This window comes from Lepus europaeus, chromosome 1 (assembly GCF_033115175.1).
Source record: "Lepus europaeus isolate LE1 chromosome 1, mLepTim1.pri, whole genome shotgun sequence".
NCBI classification, from domain to species: Eukaryota; Metazoa; Chordata; class Mammalia; order Lagomorpha; family Leporidae; genus Lepus; species Lepus europaeus.
Window position 1 is genome coordinate 139,536,335 of NC_084827.1, and position 20,332 is coordinate 139,556,666.

At 38.1% G+C, this 20,332-nt stretch overlaps 1 protein-coding gene across 1 annotated transcript in view; it reads right to left on the reverse strand.

Annotated features, from left to right (window-relative positions):
• DNAH7 (dynein axonemal heavy chain 7) overlaps positions 1-20,332 on the reverse strand; it is a 385,917-nt gene that overhangs the window by 255,895 nt on the left and 109,690 nt on the right. Inside the window, exons 16-19 of the mRNA XM_062189419.1 lie at positions 9,247-9,471; positions 6,678-6,824; positions 3,097-3,782; positions 365-551 (exon numbers count right to left, since the gene is read on the reverse strand). Coding sequence (XP_062045403.1) covers positions 365-551; positions 3,097-3,782; positions 6,678-6,824; positions 9,247-9,471 — 1,245 coding nt within the window. The remainder of the gene's footprint in view (positions 1-364; positions 552-3,096; positions 3,783-6,677; positions 6,825-9,246; positions 9,472-20,332) is intronic.

Below are 20,332 nucleotides of genomic sequence, written 5' to 3' on the forward strand. Positions count from 1 at the left end.
TAGCTGATACTCTGACATATTCCTACTGCAGATTATACCAGTAGCACTGTAGCCCATAGTCAGGAAGTCACAAAAAGATGAAGACAGCATGCACTGAGTACAGCACCTTTCTACCAGTACTTCTGCTAAGAACCACGAATAGAACCAAAGGTCACTGAATAACATACATTCAATTTGGACCTTAAGGAGTAATCAGGACAAAATATCTACTTTTGTTTATTATATTTCTTGTTCCTAGTATTCTAAAATAATAGCTGAAAAGAAAACATGAAAAAAAAGATAATGACTTACCAAAAACACTAATTGGTTATGCAGATTTTTGCAAGTCAACCAAATAACCATATTTTTGAAAAGTTTTACCTACTTGTATAACACTTTTCATTATATCTCGCCATGTTTTATCCACAGCTGTAAATCGTCTGCCTTCCTCAGGCATTTGAGACATGATGTCTGGAGAGCTGAAAATAGGCTCCAAATACAGCCACGTGGCTTGGACCTTGAGCCACTCATCCAGAATCTCCTGAAGCAGCAGGAGCTTACCCTCCCATTCTCTGAAAAGCAAAATGTCAACACACAACACATCAACAGCAGACATCTGATGAAGGCATCTGATGACAAAACTCAGAGCCAGAACTAGATTGTCAATCTTTTGTACAGGTTGTTATTCCAGTTTCCTTTTATCTAGTTTCATTCAATGATAAATCACAAGATGTATCCTACAAAATCTATATTAAAATAATAACATCAACATTTATGTTTATACAGATATACTTGTACATGCTACGGCCCACCTATCTACAAATGGGCTGGTTTCTGTATAAGTCATGACGATAAACTTTTCTAAGGCCCAGTTTCATGGCTAGAGGGTACCAATTGAGAAATGAGATTTTGAAGACAATAAAGGTATTCTCAGGGCAAGAATACTCAGAACTTTGAGTCAATGTAACATACACCCAAAACACATTTCCTTTAACATTCTTTTTAATCCCCTTAATTTGGACCCTTAAGGACTTATTTCTAGAAAAAAAAATTCAATTTCTACAGATAGAGTTAGACAGTGAAAAAAAAATTCAATTTCTAGGATGTAACTGGCATTCAAAGAAAAACCTACATATTCCTAAATATTAGTGTGGCACTCATGAGAGGATGACATATTTCAATTTATAATAGATTATTAGTTTATTTCTAAATATCAAAAACATAAATACTGACTTAATTTCCTCAGGAAATTACATGCATAGTTCTAAGGTATCAGTGTGTATTTACTCCATCTTCACAACATCTTTGAGGTAGGTTCCATTTAATATCTATTTATGGATGGGGATACTAAAGCACACAAGGGTAAATGCCAGGCTCAAGTTGGCCCAGCTAATAAATAAGAGAGCCAATATTTGAACCTTGACAGCTGGAATCACTTTGTTATTAGAGATAACCTAGCCTTAAAGAATGACTCATCGATAGCAATAGAACATAAGAGTGACATCACTTTATGTACATACTAACACATTACTCTTATTAATGCTAATCCATAATTTTAGATTATTAAAAGCAACAAATGTAAATAGGAGCTATCCAAGTCACCAGGCAGGCATTTTCAAATTCCTTTTTAAAATACTTTCAATGTTTATAAGTGAATTTGCTTAACTCTTTGCACAAGAAAAGATGCATGTCTGTCCTTTCTTCTGCCTTCCTTCCCTCCTTACCTATTACTCCATCTGATACAGAAAACTTTCCATTAGCTAATGACATTATGCATAGTCCCTAAAAATGCATCTAGATATGACTTTCAGAGTAGCTAAAAATTCTTCTGTTGAATTTTGAACATTGGAGCAAGCTGGCAGGAGAGAAGAAGCAGAGAATGAGCCAACTCCAGTGAGAGCATGCCCCTATTTATGATAATGTACCGGTAACCAGCGGTAGATAATACCAAGCACTTAGCGTTCCCCTGCCATGCAAATTCACATTAAAATGATAGTCTGATTTGTTTCTACTAGTTTTTAAGATAAAATATAAACCACTTGGCAAAAATTATAAAACACTGGAAACGTTGATAGACAAGAAAAGACTTTGATGTATTTGGCTGTGTCTGATACTTAAAACTCCAGATTAAAACCATTATTTTCATTCTTTGCACTTATTAACCATCCTTCATGCATATGAGTAGAAATTCCAATAGATAAACAAGGATCATCTATGACACACTAATTAGTATACAGTCATGCACTGCTTAACCCCAAGGATACATCCTGGGAAGTATGTTGTTAGCAATAATATTGTTTTGCAAACATCACAGAAAACACCTACAGAAACTAAGATGTCTACAATGTCACTTGGTTATATAATCATATGGGATCAGTGAAATACATACAGTCCATCTTGGACCAAAATATCATCATGTGACAGATGACTATATTTGTAAAATGATATTATTACCTTCAGTTTCATAGTTTTTATGTTCTCTAAACTATGTTCACAGGCATAAAATTATTTTTAAAGCCCAAAAATAAGATCATATTGTGGGCAATAAAAATTAGTATCTGATCATTGATTTCTACTGTTATAATACAGTAGTTATAAATATAGAAGTTAACAAAGGGGCCGGTGCTGTGGCATAGTGGGTTAAGCCACCACTGCAGTGCCGGCATCCCATATGGGTGCCAGTTTGAGACCTGGCTGCTCCACTTCTGATCTGGCTCTCTGCTATGGCCTGGGAAAGCAGTGGAAGATGGCCCAAGTACTTGGGCCCCTGCACCCATGTGAGAGACCCGGAAAAAGCTCCTGGCTCCTGGCTTTGGATCGGTGCAGCTCCAGCAATTGTGGCCAACTGGGGAGTGAACCAGCGGATGAAAGACCTCTCTTTCTGCCTCTCTTTCTCTCTCTGTGTAACTCTTTCAAATAAATAATTGTTTTAAAAAAGAAATTAACAAAAAGGTTATTAAGATGGTAGCAAAGACAATGAAGGTTATGGTTCCTTATAATGAACTACTTAAAATATTATGCATGAAATTTAGAATCAACTCTCAGAAGAACTTTACTTAAATATTTTAAGCAATTTTGGTAATACAGCATAAAACACTGAAATAAATATCATTTTACCTCATTTGTTTTTCATAAGGCTTAATGAAAGGAGATCCTCGCATAGTTTGTGTTTTAATAATATGATCATCCAACAACATCTGAATTTCATCAACTGATGATAAAATATATGTCCCACTCTCTCTGTAAGGAAGAATGACAAATTCCATTCCATCCCATTCATTAATCATCTTCTCCAGGGACTTTTCAAGAGAGTATTCTTTGCTAGCTGCTTCACTAATGCCTTCAAATCTGTCTAAATATGGTTCCAAATTCATTTCTAAAAAAGAAAACACAGTGGAGTCCTCGGATGGCTGTAGTGGGTAGCCAACAATGGCAGACATGGCATCCCAATGCCTGGGGCGCAAACCAGGATTGCAGATCACTTGAATCAGAGGAATGTGTTGTTTGAAATCTTCTACCCTTGCTCTTACTTTTTTTGTCATTGCCAATGCATTTGGAGAATCATGGAAGATTTTCTCCAGCTTGTATAGTCCTCGCCAATAATTTCCAACATCTGTTTCCACTTGGTCTGGATTCACCTTGTGATATGGTCCCTCTGTCCACACTCTGTGCTTGCTGCTAAACTCAACAGCAGTTTCATAGAGACGAAGATAAGGGTTCAAGCCATCCTGGATTTTTTTACGTTGAGGATATGTTGACGTTATCCAACCAAACGCCTCCTCTTCAGCATTAAACTGCTCAATCTGAAAATATAGACACAAAATGTCTTCGTTATTTTGAAAGCAACAGTAATGAAAATTAGGATTTTTTAAAGTATGTATTTCAAATGTGACTCCAAAAACTCTCACTAAACAGTAAAGTTACATTGATAACCTGTTTCCTAGCAATTTTCATTTGAAAATAAAATTGTTTACATTTGTGATGTATAACATGATGCTATGATATATGTATATACTGTGGGAAGGCCTAAATCAAGCTAACACTTGTATTACAAAAACATTTTTGTCATTAGAACACCTAAAATCAATTCTGTTAGCAATTTTAAAATATATAATACATATTTATTAATTATAGTCTCTGCTGATGTAAAATAGATTGTTTGAACTTATTACTACCACCTAAGCAAAAGTTTTATATTCCTTGACCAACATTTCCCCAATCCCTATTAACACCTACCCCATGCCCTCTGGTCCCTGGCAACCGTAATTCTAGTCTAGTGCCTAGTTTGATTTATTTTTATTTGAAATGGAGAGAAAAAAGGAGAGAGATGAAAAGAGATCTTCCATCCACTGGTACTCATTTCCCAAATGCCTGCAATAGCCAGAAGTAAAGAACTCCATCTGAGTCTCCCATAGGGGTGGAAGGACTCAAGCACTTGAGCCATTATCTGCTGCCTCCCAGGATGCACATAATCAGGAAGCTGGATCAGAAACAAAACCCTGCAGTCCACTGATTTGGGATGCAGGCATCCCAAGCAGCATCTTAACTGCTGTTTCAAATCCCTGTCCCCAAGCTTGACGTTTTAAGATTCTGTATGATGGAGCCAGCATTGTAGCAAAATGGGTTAAGTCACTGCATGTGACAACATCATATGATATCAGACTGTTGGTTTCAGTCCCAGCTATTTCGCTTCTGATCAGGCTTCATGCTAATGTGCCTGGGTAGGCAACAGAAGATGGCCCACGGAGTAGGGCCCCCATCATTCATGCATGAGACCTGGATGGAGTTCTTGGCTCCTGGTTTTGGCCTAGCTCAGACCTGGCTTGTTGTGGCAATTTGGAATATAAACCATCTGGTAGAAGATGTCTGTCTGTCTCTTTCTTTATCTCTCTGTGTATGTGTATGTGTGTGTGTGTGTGTCTGTGGTTCTGCCTTTCAAATAAACAAATAAAAATTTTTTTAAAATTTTTCTATATGTAAATAATATCATGCTATATTTATCCTTATATATATCTTGCTTATTTCACTTAGTATAACATCTGTTGTCCCAGGTGATAGGTTTTTCTTTTCTTTCCTTAAAGCTGAATAGTATCTCCCTATCTCTTTCTGATTATAATTTTCAGAGAGACATGCTTGATTAAGTTAGTTAAAGGTCAAATAAATTTGCATAAATAAAAATTTTTTGCCTTCCCAGACATACTGAGGACATAGCTTTATTCATTAACAAGAATGTGAGTACTTTCAATAAACATAGCATTCTATTAAGTATGGGTGAAAATTGAAAAAAAAATATTATATTACAAAGTATCAACTCCAGTGAGTTAGTAATCCAGCTCTGGAGACAAACAATACATAAGTGGAAATATAAACAGCACTTATTTGATAAATCCACACGGGAAGAGAACACAACAGTATCTGTTTCCTATAAAATGAACAGTATACGTCAAAAATGCTAATACTCTGTGGTACAAGAAAAGCGTAGTCACAGGTGCTTCTGCAGGGAAGGTGCAACTAAAGCTAAGTCTTGATGATAAGAAGGATAAGAAGAGGCAAGGAAAGTTCATTTCCCTTTATGATGTGAGTAGCTCAGAGGAGAAATCTATGGTATGGGAAAGTGTGAGTTAGATGCACCAATTATGCAGTTTATTTAAAATTTCTGTGCCTTTAGTTTTAAAAAAACTAGCTTTTCTTTCCCAATTTAGGTTGACAAACTTGGGATTATTATAAACTATTTAACTACCTAGATGGATAAAATATTGAAATCTTTTAACTTGAGAAAAATGGGAGGCTATTATAATATTAATGTTGTCATATCTCTCCTTTTTATAAACAATCAAAATTTTCAGATGTATGGCTTTCCCTCCTCTAGCTTCTTGTAATAAGAAAACCAATTTCTGAAACAGCAGCATTGGGAACAACATAGTTTGGTGGGAGAAAAGTATGAGTTTAGTTTTAAAACACAGCTGCCAAATCTAAGTTGGTCTCTAAGTAGAAAAACTGGACACTAATTAGGTGATATTTGTCTGATTCTGTTCAAAACCATGGATTCTCAACTATCATAGAACTATGATGTAACTGATTAAATGACACAAAGTAAAAATTAAGCAGACCAATCCACAATTTTATTTTTAAAATAAAAGATGAAGGTCACTGTTTTCTATTGGTAGATTACAGTGATACTACGAATAGAAACCAGCAATTATTATTCCTTGAAGCATATCTATAAAATCAATTTGAGTTATTTCTATTATATTCTAAGTAAATATAAACTGTTATAGTTGGCTATTTTTCAAAGTTTATTTATTATTTTTATTTATTTGAAAGGCAGAATGACAAAAGAGTTAGAAAGACAAAGTGACACCCTCCATCTGATGGTTCACGCCCTAAATTCCTCAACAGCCAGGACAGAGCCAGACTGACACTCAGAGTCAGAAATGACATCTGGAAATCTCACACAAGCCCTTCAGTCATCATCAGTTGTCTCCCAGTGTGCACATTAGCAGGAAACTGGATCATAAGTGAAGGCAGAAATTGATTCCAGGTATTCTAATGAGATCAGGGTGTGCTAAGAGTAGCTTAAACCTGCTGAGCCACAATGATCATCCCTTTATTATATTTCTTAAAGATGAATATTAAACACAAATTCAATTATTTTGCAACTGAACAAATTAATCTCTTTATGAATTTCTAAATTATACCTTGTCAGCAGCTAAATCCAACTTTGCATTCAGTGTCTGAGCCTTTTTCAGGTACCGCTGTACATCTTGAAGGTCTCCAAATGAATAAAATTCTTCTGCTTGCTTAGCATAACTCTCCAATTCCTCCACAAATCGTTCGCATCGTAACTAATAAAAATAACATTCATTGTTACCATTCATTGGCATCAAAAGAAATTTTAAATGTTTGTAGAGATTATCAGAATTATTATTACTATATTTTGTCATTGACAAAATATAAAGAAAGACATGACCGGGAACAGGACAGAGATCTCAAATATGCCGAACTTTTTAAATTTAAAAATAATGGGTTAAAATTCCTCTAATTCACAGATTAGGAAAAGTTTATCCAGTGTTTATTTATGTCAGAAGCTCTAACAGGATAAAATAAAATGCATTAAATGGTGGTATTCTTTAATATGTTCAAGAACTTATGTTAACAAATGATTTGTAAACATTTGAAAAATCCCATAATAATAAAAAATGGGGCTAAATGAAAACTAAGATTTTTTAAGGGTGTAGAGATATCTGTGGCATTATTACAAGCAGCTGGAAAAAAATCTGCATTTCTCTTGTGTTTTGATAATCAGAAATCACTTCAATTAGCAATACTAGAACAAGATACCTCAGGGTAATTTTTCTTGCCCCATGAGTTCACTTCACAATAAATGTGTAAGGTTAATAAATCCAGATTTAAAAGCTTGAAAACTATAGTGTTCCAATATAAAGCAGATGTGAGTATGTTAATAAGAATGGTTTATTTTCACTGGAAGGTATTCCAAATTAAATGGCTCCAAAAATAGCTCTTAATAACATATTCAAAAGTCAAATCAAGGTTATTCAAAAATAGATTTTTCTATTTTACAGATTATCTAGGTTGATTTCTATCCCCTTTTATCTAGATTCCTGGCAAATTTATTGCTTTGGCTCAGTGGGAAAAGAATGAGAGAGACAATTTATCAAAAATGTATAGTTTAGGGGCTGGCACTGTGGCGCAGTGGGTTAATGCCCTGGCCTAAAGCGCTCGTATCCCATGTGGGCGCTGGTTCAAGACCCGGCTGCTCCAATTCCTGTCCAGGTCTCTGCTGTGGCCTGGGAAAGCAGTGGAAGATGGCCCAAGTCCTTGGGCCCCTGCACCCACATGGGAGGCCGGGAGGTGGCTCCTGGTTCTTGGCTTCAGATCAGCACACCTCTGGCCGTTGCGGCCATCTGGGGATGAACCATCGGATGTAAGATCTCTCTCTCTCTCTCTCTCTTTCTCTCTCTCTCTGCATCTCCTTTCTCTGTGTAATGCTGACTTTCAAATAAAATAAAATAAAATGTGTATTTTGTGGAATAGCATACTTTTCAACAAAAGGTATATAACTGTAATGACCTAGCAATTTTTCTATTATATTATAACTTAAGCATCTAATATTTACTTTTTATTATGTTTTCCACAGGTTGTTAAGGATTCTGAAATGGCCTAATGAAAAAAGGAAATGTATACTATAGTTTAAATTCAAAGGTTTGTTTTTTAAGTCTATGAATTATTCTCCAAATATCTTATACTGTCAATTAACAGTATTTGTTATAGTGCAATATAAGGAGAAGTGGGCTTTATGTCAAAAATCATTTTGACTGTCTGACCTGAAACAAGTTTCTCAATCTTTAAGAATCTTGGTTTTTTTCTTCTGTGAAATTAGACTGAAAATACTAAGCTACTTATTCAAACAGCAGCAATGAAATGTTCATGGGATTTCTGTATATTAGCTGCTATGTGAGCTACAGGGATATAAATGAACAAAAGACAAAAAACAAGGAAATGACCGTTTAATAGGGAGATAAACCTGACAATAATGGCGTGAGGATCAGATCACTAGCCTGGTTTGAAAAATGTTGAAGCAGCACTGATGTCTGACTGAGAGGGCTACTCAAGAAACACATTAAGTGCAGACAGGCAAGCCCCTGTGTGGTCAAGGCATGCTTTGGAGTAGATGGAGAGAATGTGCAAAAGGTGAGAGGTGTAGGAGAGCAGAGACCTGGAAGTTGTTCATTATTTAAAAAGTCATGAGCAAGGGTTGGAGATGAGGCTAGGCAGGTAGATAGGGGCAAGTCACAAAACATATGAATGACAATAAAAAATGTTACAGTACTTGAACGTTAGAGCAATGATCCTGGCCACAGGGTTTAGGAGATTCTGAGCAATTATGAGATAGGAAGGAACATTTCACAAAGGGAGCTGTGATATGCAGTTAAAGAAAAATCGTGAACTGTGTAAGATATATACCATTTTTACTAATGGTCACTTGTGGGCAATACATTCCAATAGTTTCCTCCTATTTCCTTGGACAATCAAGAAATGGTCCTATATCAATCAATATATTACTCATTAATCATCCAGTAAGCATTATAAAAGATCCAATAAGTATACTATGTTCTACTAAATTTTAATATGAGAAACCTAACATAAATATCCCATGAAATACAGGCATTGACAATGTTAAAAAAAAGTTAAAATTTAAAGATTTCCAGAAAGTGAAAAATCATTTAAAATATCTATAACACTAACCTTAAGACCTTCTTGATATTGTTCTGTTTTTTCTTTAATGATTTTCCTGTGCTCATCAAAGATTTCTCCCATTCTTCCATACCACTGGAAAACATTATTATTTAGCCTAATATCTGTCGGAGAAAAGTTAGCATGCTCAATGAGGAAAGCAAGGCAGTTTTTGGAGTCCACTAATCTCTGTTCCAGCTCAAGCATATCAACTCCCTCCACTTTCTGAATGTACGCCTGGTGGAAAACAAAAATTACAAAATGTCATTTTAATGTGCAGCCTATGTTTAAAAAATAACCTTTGAAAATACATCATATAGATATGTATTTTGGTTAAGAGAAGAGACTGCAGCAGTTTACTTGTCATCTCTCCCAAGCAGTTCACTAAAAGGCAGAAGAAAGGTAGAAAATGCTTCAAACACATAAAAAAATCTTTGGAAAACCAGCACTGTGGGCTCCTGGGAGATATGAAGTATACACTGTCTGAGTGATATCATCTATTATTTTAGAGTAACTTTTTGTGCACCTGTTGTGTGTCTGACACTGCCAAGTGCTATTAATTCAGCATGAAAAAAAAAAGATAAAAACAGATATGGGTCTTGCCCTCATGCAGTTTTTAGTTTCATCAGGGAAGCAGTTACTAATTAAATAACTACTAGAAAAAATGTAAAACTGAAAGTCTCAGAGAGACAAGTGCTGCAAAGGAAAGGCACATTGCTTTGGAAATATAATAAGGATCTGAAGCAGTTGGAGGTACAGGGTAGTTGCCCACAAGCTAGGAGCAGGAACATTAAGTGGAGGAAAAGAAGCCATGTGGGATGGATGGAAGCAGAGGGAAGGGAGCATTGTGTGAGCCTAATGACAAGAGGGAGCCTATGTGAGCAGCCAGCAGAGTTGAAACAGAGCAGTAGATCAGGAGATGGGACCTTTTCAATTCAGACAAGACACCATTGGGTCGTGTGGGACCTAGTCAACAAGATAGTGGTTTTTTTTAAAATCTATATATGCTACAAGGTTAACAAAACTGCACTGAAAAAACATTCAACTGATCACATGGTATGGATTCAAGAGAAGTAGGAAGAGTCCAGAACAACAGATACAAAATAGATGTAAAAAAATCAATAGTTTTCCTAAATATTAGCACTATTCAGTTTGAGAAACCAAATTGGAAAACATCAATCATTCTTAACAGTATCAAAAACTAAAAAATAATGATAGGCAAAGTTAAAAGAAATGTGTTAAATCTATTTGAAGAAAACTACAATAATCTATTGAAGAACATTTTAAAAATCTGAATAAATATAGAAAAACATAAGACATAATATTGCAAAGATATGCATTCTTCTTTAATTAGTCTATAAAATCTATGCAATTTTAGTCTAGAAACTTGTGTCTGTATCGGTCACTTTTTAAATTTTTTTCCTATCTCTCTTCTAGTTAGCCTGGTGAACTTTTCCCCACGGAGTTTCAAGCCTCGTTCCCTCTAGCCTCCTCTTTCCGCTTGCCCGCTGGTATCTCGGGCTATTGAGGTTCGGCTCACCTCGCGTTCCAGCGCTGGTGTGTTGAGTCTGCCGCTGGTGTCCCGAACTTGGGCTCCCACGCTCTCCACGCAGGTCCACTGTGAATCACTAGTTCCGGAAGAGTTTCCTCTGCTGTTTCATCCCCTACTCTTCCTTGACCCTGCAGTATCTCCACTTATATTAAACTTTCTCTCCCCCCGGGCTAATAGTGTGCTCCCTGCCTATTCCGCCATCTTGCCGCTCTCCTGAAATTTTCAAAAACTAAGTTTGATATAATTCTTTTTTTTTAAATGATTTATTCATTTAGGGATTCCAAGATGATAGATTAGGGAACGATGTACTGCACTAGGCTGGGGATAAATAGTGTTTTGTTTTGTTTTTTTTTTTAAAGTGTAGGAAGTGCGCTCTCACAGGAGATTGAGAGAGAAAGCCACACTGGAAATTCTACAACAGGAAGAGGAACACCTCGGACCTGCCTGGAAAGTGCAGATGCACAGCATGAACACAGACACAACACACAACTGCAGCAGCTGAGGGCCGGAGCAGGCGACAGCTTGGAGACGGAGGTGAGACCAGACTGCAGCTACCCATAGTCATATAAATGGAGGGAGAGTTTGGCATGAGTCAGGACTAGAGCCCTAGGGGTGAGTGGTTACTAGCGGTTACCCATGGATCCACTGGAAGTAAAACAGGCATGTTTATCTCACCCTATCCTTACCACAATGATGTATGCTGCCTGGTTGGGGGGGGCACCACTATGGGATTGGGTAGCAGCTACAAAAGCATTGGTGCATGTGCATAGCAAATGGCTAAGACAGGAAGCCATCTTCTTGGCAGTATTGGCAGCAGTGGTGGGGAGAGGGCAACATACGGCCAGTGGCTCTTGTATACACATGTGATCCAGAGATTCTAGTGGAGTACCCAATGACTTTAAGCCTGGCTGGGGGGATTGACAGGTGGCTGGGCATCCACATAGGTCTGTGCGGCACCCCCAGCTCCCAACATACCACAGGCTCCAGGGCTCAAGATGCCTAGGCAGAGCTGGCTCAGGGAATATCTGCCTCTCTGTTGGCTGGACAGGTTGGCAGGGCAAAGTAGAACCTCTGCACCGAGCAGCTGTGGGAGCCTTGTGTGCTGAGACTGTGGGACTTGGTAGCTACATAAGAGGGTACAGGATATAGTGGGGTCTCTGGGCAATCTCTGCATTGGGCTCCACATGCTGGGAACTCATGAGTTGCCTAGGGAAGGTCACGGTAGTGGGAACTGTCCTCAGGCTAAGGACTGTGCAGATCATTCATGCAGTTCATATGGCAGCACAAATGAGTGTTGTACCCAATGGGGGCTAGTACCCAGGCATTGTTCACCATGGAGGAGGGAAGTGGAGGAGGTGATCACACCAACAGAGGTGACCATTCCCCTCTTCCGTTAACAAGAGGAGAACTACCATGCCCAAACTGGATGTTATTGTGGATACTCACCCCACACTGGAGCACTGTCCAGAGCCACACCCAGCACACACTTCTGAGTATTCACTGAAAGTGCAGACATTCCACTAAACCACAGAGGCATAGTTCAAAGATAAAAGCCATAAGAGAAAAAAAAAACAGCAAGTAACTCCATAAATGCCAAAAATAAATGCAGAAACTCAAGAAACATGAATAAGGAAGACACTGTGACAAGGAATTTCAATATTAGAATGTGAAGATGAAGAGATGATGAAATGCCAAAAACAGAATTCAAAAGAATAATCAAAGGATTACTTGAAAGTAATCAGAAGCTAATCCACAAACTAAAAGAAGCTATACATAACATGAATGAAAATTTTCTATGAGAATTGAGATTTAAAGAGAAATCAAAATGAAATATTAGAAATGAAGAATTCAATAGATCAAAAAAAATTTTGTGGAAACACTTAACAATATATTTGGTGAAGCAGAAGAAAGAATATCCAAACTAGAATACAAACCTTTAGAAATCTTTCTATCAGATAAAAAAAATGAAGAAATTAGAAAAGTTAAAAACAGTGTTGGAAATATAATGGATATTATTAAATAACCCAACATGCGGGTCTTAGGAATTCCTGAAGGTGTGAATAGAGAGAATGGACTAGAAGGTCTATTTAGTAAAAAAATTATGGAGAAGTCCCCCAGTTTAGAGAAACAAAGGAATATCCAAGTACAGAAAGCACATAGAAATTTTAATAGACATGTCCAGAAGATTTTCACAATGGCACATAGTAGTCAAACTCTCCACAGTAAAACATATATGTTCTAAAATTTACATGAGAGAAATGCCACATTACTTTCAGAGGATCTCCAATTAGACTCACAGCTGACTTCTAATCAGAAACCTTACAGCCTAGGAGAGAATGCTGAGACACAGTCCAAGTCTTAAGAGAAAAAAAAAAAAACCTGTCAACTCAGAATGTTGTACTCTGCAATCAGAAACCTTACAGCCTAGGAGAGAATGCTGAGACACAGTCCAAGTCTTAAGAGAAAAAAAAAAACCTGTCAACTCAGAATGTTGTACCCTGCAATACTTTCATTTATGAATGAAAGTGAAATAAAGACCTTCCATAAACAAACAGAAATTGAAAAATTTGTCACCACTCATCCAGCCTTACAAATGATGCTTAAGAATGTGCCACATATAGAAACACAGAAAGATAGCCCTCATTATGAAAGAATGTGAAGGCAGAAAATCTCCCAGTAAAGTACAAAATAAATTCAAAGTAAACAATAGGAATATTTATGGAAAAATGGAAGGGCTAAATCATTAATTATCAAAGCTCACCTTAAATGTAAATGGTCTCAACTCTCCAGTTAAAAGACACAGAATGGCAAAATGGATTAAAAAACAAGACTCATCTATTTGCTGCCTACATGAAACACATCTCACCGACAAAGATTCATGCATTGAAAGTGAAAAGATGGAAAGATATTCCACGCTAGTGAAAAGCAAAAAAGGGCAGTTTTTGCCGCCCTAATATCAGATCAAATAGACTTTAACACAAAAATTGTTAAAAGAGACAAATAAGAGCACTATGTAATGATGTAATGATCAAGAGACCAAATCAACCAGAAGACGTGATTATAATAAACATATATGACCCAATTACAGGGCCCTAGCTATTTAAAAGAAATGTTAATGGATCTAAAAGGAGACACAGGCTCCAAAACAATAGTAATGGGGGACCTCAATATCCCACTTTCACAGGGACAGATGAACTAGAGAGAAAATTAACAAAAACAAAAAACAAGACCAGAGCAAACTGACATTATGGACCAAATGTACCTAAATGATATCTATAGAACTTTTCACTCCACGGTGGCAGAATACTCTTCTTATCAATGCATGGAACTTTCTCTAGGATAGACCACAGGCAAATTAAAAAAAAATCAAAAACATACCATGCATCTTCTCTGACCACAGTGGAATGAAGGTGGAAATCAACAACTCAAGAATCTCTAGATCATATGCAAACACATAGAGACTGAACAACATGTTCCAGAATGGGTAATGTGTCACAGAAGAAATCAAAAGAGAAATAAAAAATTTCTGGAAATGAATGAAGATGACAATACATCATATCAAAACTTATAGGATATAGAAAAAGCAGTGTTAAGAGAGAAGTTTATAAGGCCGGCGCCGCGGCTCACTAGGCTAATCCTCCGCCTTGCGGCGCCGGCACACCGGGTTCTAGTCCCGGTCGGGGCACCGGTCCTGTCCCGGTTGCCCCTCTTCCAGGCCAGCTCTCTGCTGTGGCCAGGGAGTGCAGTGGAGGATGGCCCAAGTGCTTGGGCCCTGCACCCCATGGGAGACCAGGAGAAGCACCTGGCTCCTGCCATCGGATCAGCGCGGTGCGCCGGCCGCAGCGCGCTACCGCGGCGGCCATTGGAGGGTGAACCAACGGCAAAAGGAAGACCTTTCTCTCTGTCTCTCTCTCACTATCCACTCTGCCTGTCAAAAAATAAAAATAAAAAAAAAAAAAGAGAGAAGTTTATAGTAATTGGTCCAACATCAAGAATTGGGAAAGGTACAAAAGAAATGAGCTATCAATGCATCTCCAGGACCTAGAAATACAACCACAAATTGAACCCTGAATTAATAGAAGGGACAAAATAATTAAAATTAGAGAAGATATAAACAAAATTGAAACAAAAAAAAATACAAAAGATCAGCAAAATGAAGAACTGGTTTTTTGAAAAAAATAAACAAAACTGATGCAGCATTGGCCCAACCAACCAAAAAAAAAAAAAAAAAACAGAGAAGATCCAAGTCAATAAATTCAGAGATGAAAAACAAAATGTAACAATAGATACTACTGAAATAAAAAGGATAATCAGGAATTACTATAAAGAGTGGTATGCCAACAAACTGGGGAACCTGTAAGAAATGGATAGATTCCTATACACATACAATCTACCAAAATTGAGTCATGAAAACATACAAACCATAACCAAAACAGAAATTAAATAAGGAATAAAGACTTTTTCAACAAAGAAAAGTCCAGAACCAGATAGCTTCACTGCTGAATTCTACCAGACATTTAAAAAGAACTAATTCCAATTCTCTGAAGCTATTAAAAAACAATTGAAAGGGAGGGAATCCTCCTAGACTCCTATGAAGCTAGAATACCTTAATTCCTAAACTAGAAAAAGATACAAAGCAAAATAGAACTATAAACCAATATTCCTAATGAACATAGGATGCAAAAATCCCCAAGAAAATATTAGCTATTTGAATCCGATAACACATCAAAAAGATCATTCACACAGAACAAGTGGGATTTATCCTTGGTATACAGGGATGGTTCAACATTCACAAATTAATCAATGTGATACATCGCATTTACAAAATAAAGATCAAAAACCATATGGTTATCTCAATAGATGCAGAGAAAGCATTTGATAAAATACAACATCCTTTAACCTTAAGCAAATTGGGTATAGAAGGAACATTTCAACACAGTGAAGGCAATTTATGTTAAACCCATAATGGGCATCCTGTTGTATGGGAAAATTCTGAAAGCATTTCCCCTATATAGGTAACCAGACATGGATGCCAACTCTCACCACTGCTATTTAATATTGTCCTGGAATATCTAGCCAGATCCATTAGGCAAGAAAAAGAAATCAAAGGGATACATATTATAAAGGAGGATGTCAAACTATATTTGCAGAAGACATGATTCTGTATACAGTGGATCGAAAAGACTCCACTGAGAGACTATTGGAACTCATACAAGAGTTTGTTAAAGCTCTGGGATATAAAATCAACACAAAAAATCAATAGCCTTTGTAAACACAGACAATGCCATGGCTGAGAAAGAACTTCAAAGATCAATCCCATTCACAACAGCTCCAAAATTAAATACCTTGGAATAAATTTAACCAAAATTGGGTGATTCTGTGAGGATGACTGTCCTGCCCATGCAGGAGGTTGAGGGGGCATGGAGCACCATGCTCCCCTCACTCCTGGGAGGGACCCCACAGCTTGGCTGCTAGCAGGCGGTGGGAGCCTCAGGCACATTTCTCCCCATTCCTGCCTTCTGCCAGTCAGGTAAACTGCTCCTGGTTGTGGCCCAGGCCCACCTGGAAAGTTACCCTAGCTATGTGACTTTCAAGCTGATTGGAGAGGCATATTGGTGCCAGTGTCACTTCTGTCTATGAGTTAGTGTTCCCCTGAGTTAGTTACACCCCTTCTGCCTGCCCTTTAAAAGTGTACATGGCTGTGAATAAAGACAGACATGTTCACTGAAGCCTGTCCCTGGTGCTTCTTGTGGAAGAACACTGTCGACCTGCTCTCCCTGACAGTGAGGTCTTGCAGGATAAGTCTGCACAAGGTCAAATATCTCTAAGATAAAAATTACAAAATATTAAAAAAAGAAGTAGACAGGAGAAACCAATATGGCAGAACAGGTGGAGTCTTCAGGCTGAGCATGGACCCTGCAGCAATGATTCACCAGGAATCAGAGAGCCCCGAGCATATTGAGCCACCCTCAGTGATGGCCCGTAGACCCAGCCATATGCTGTGCCCTCACACACAGTCAGTGTTTTCACAGTCCCACCACACAAGGCTTCTATAGTCATGAGCACTCAGCCCTCTGTCAATTCTCCAGCCAGACTCAGGTGTTTGGTCTTAGCTGGTTGCTGGGCATGTGGACATGAGCTACATAGCTGTTACATATGTCCAAAATGGTGCCTGCATCTCCAACATGGAGAGAGTGCAACCTCAGGCAAGAGTTAAGGGGAAAATAGCAGTGGAAACTCCATGCAAATTAGAGGGACACTGGATCAATGCGGAGGGTGCAATGTGCCCAACTCAGGACCCCAGCAACTGAGAGCCTCAGATCCAGCATTGGAGAGTGAGGTGAGACCAGACTGCAGCAGCCCAAGACACTGGCAATAAGGCTGCAGGAAGAGGCTGGCGTGACTCCAGCTTAGAGCCCTGTGGAAGACAGTATACCTGCCAAACTAGAGGGAAAAAAAGGAGGGCAGGTTTCTCTCTCCCCAACCACCCAGCACTAGTGCCCTGTAACTAGCTAAGAGGGGGAGGGCATCATTTTGGACGTGTATAACAGCTGCATCAGCTTGCGTCCACATGCCCAACAACCAGACGACACGAAACGCCTGAGTCTGGGAGAACTGACAGGGGGCTGGGTGCTCGTGACTGTGGGAGCCTTGTATGCAGGGACTGTGAAAACACCAGCTACATGTGAGGGTGCAAAGTCTGGCTGGGATTTTGGGTAGTCACTGTGGGCAGCTCCACATATTTGGAGCTCCCTGAATCCTTGTTGAGGGTCATTGCTGCAGGATCCATGCTCAGACCAAGGACTGCACAAATCCTTTGTGTGGTTATTATGGCAGCACAAACAAATATTGTACACATTGGAGCTAGCGACTAGGCATTGGTCTCCTTTGAAAAGGGGAGGGGAGTGTGAGACTACACCAACAGAGCTGATTAAACCTCTCCTCTAATTAAAAAATAAAAAAGATTTACCACACTCAATTTGGTTGTCACCTTGAATACTCCCCTCACTCTGGAGCACTGAACAGAGCTACATAGCCACACCCAGCACACACACCTCAGGGTATTCACTGAAAAATCAGACACTCTACTAAGCCACAGAGGCATCATCCAAAGATAAAAGCCATCACAGGGAAGAAAAAAACCCCAACAAGTATCTCTACAAATACCTAAAAATAAATGCAGCAATTCAAAAAACAAGAATAAGGAAGACAACAAGATGCCCCCAAAGAACACAATACCTCAATATAAGACTGTGAAGATGAAGAGACTGAGGAAATGCCAGACAGAATTCAAAAAATTGATCATAGAATTACTTAGAAGTCATCAGAAGCAAATCCACAAATTAAGGAAATCCGTACATGAAATGAATAAAAATTTTTCCCATGAAATTGAGATTTTAAAGAGAAACACAAATGAAATGCTATATTGGAAAAGAAGGATTAAATAGATCAAATAAAAAATGCATGGGGCCAGCGCTGTTTTGCAGCAGGTTAACACCCTGGCCTGAAGCACCAGCATCCCATATGGGCACCGGTTCTAGTCCCAGCTGCTCCACTTCTGATCCAGCTCTCTGCTATGGCCTGGGATAGCAGTAGAAGATGGCCCAAGTCCTTGGGCCCCTGCACACGCATGGGAAACCCAGAAGAGGTCCCTGGCTCCTGGCTTCAGATTGGCACAGCTCCAGCCATTGCGGCCAAGTGGGGAGTAAACCAAAGGATGGAAGACCTCTCTTTCTCCCTCTCTGTCTCTCCTTCTCTCTCTACCTCTGACTTTCAAATAAATAAATAAATCTTGAAAAAACACAATGAGGTTTCACCTCATCCAGTAGAATAGCTCTCGTACAGAAATTAACAAACAATAAAAGCTGGCAAGGATGTTGAGAAAAATGTACCCTAATCCACTGTTGGTGGGGATGTAATCTGGATAGCCACCATGGAAGACAGTATGGAGGTATCTCAGAAATCTGAATATAGACCTATCATATGATCCAACCATCCCACTCTTGGGAATTTACCCAAATCTAAAGACATAATCATTTAAAAGTGTTAAATGTACCCCTATGTTCCTTGAGGCTCAATTCAAAATAGCTAAGATATGGAATCAACCCAGATGTCCATCAACTGTTGACTGGATTAGGAAACTATGGTATACACACACACACACACACACACTATGGAGTATTACTCAACTATAAAAAAAGAAAGAAATCTTTTTTTTGCAACAATATAGAAACAACTGCAAACCATTATACTTAGTGAAATAAGCCAGTCCCAAAAAAAAAAAAAAAAACAGATACCATATGTTTTCCTTGATCTGACATAAATAATAAAAGTATTTAAAATCTAATGTGTTGTACTGAAATTGACATTTTGAGATTTGATGATTTTTTTTACAGCCATTGTCTCTTCTTTTCAGTAACAGTGTTTTACTTTTTCTTCATATTATTTGTTAAACTCTTACTTATTGTCAGATTAACTTATGATCATTAAATAAACTGAAAGTAGATCTTTGTAACAATTAAGAGTTGGAATGGGAGAGTGAGGAGGAAGAAAGTTTGGCGCATGGGGGTGATGGAGGGTAGAAGTATCACTATGGAGGGAAGTATCACTATGTTCCTAAATCTTTATGTATGAAGTACTTAAAACTCAAATAACAAATAAAATTTTAAAAAAAGATTTATACATTTATTTGAAAGATTTTAACTCCTTTGTCAAAGAGCCCATGACAGTGTTTTAGGCATGGAAAGCCAAGACACTCTGTCAAAAAAAAAAAAAAAAAAAGACCTAAATGAAAGATCTCTTCGAGTGAGATTCCAGTGGAAAGAATGGGCCATCAAAGAAGGAGGTACCTTTCTCTGAAGGGAGGAGAGAACTTCCACTTTGACTATGACCTTGTCTAAATAAGATTGGAGTTGGCGAACTCAAAAGGCTTCCATAGCCTTGGCAACTCATGACAAGAGCCTAGGGTGATGACTGACGCCATAAACAAGAGTGTCAATTTGTTAAGTCAACAATAGGAGTCACTGTGCACTTACTCCTCATGTAGGATCTCTGTCCTTAATGTGTTGTACAATGTGAATTAATGCTATAACTAGTGCTCAAACAGTACTTTATACCTTGTATTTCTGTGTGGGTGCAAACTGTTGAAATCTTTACTTAATATCTACTAAATTGATCTTCTGTATATAAAGAGAATTGAAAATGAATCTCGATGTGAATGGAATGGGAGAGGGAGTGGGAGATGGGAGGGTTGCAGGTGCAAGGGGAGTTATAAGCTGTACTTTGGAAATTTATATATATTAAATAAAAGTTAAAAAAAAAAAAAAAGAAAATTTCCCACAGGATACACAGCAGACTCATAGAATGACAAATGCCCTAAACAGCACTCTGGCCCTTAAGGCATTTGGATCTTGGATCTGGCTTAAAAGCCCATGAGGGTATTTCAGGCATGGAAAGCCAAGACACTGTGGCATAAAAATGACCTAAATGAAAGATCTCTGTGAGTGAGATCCTAGTGGAAAGAAGGGGCCATCAAAGAAGAAGGTA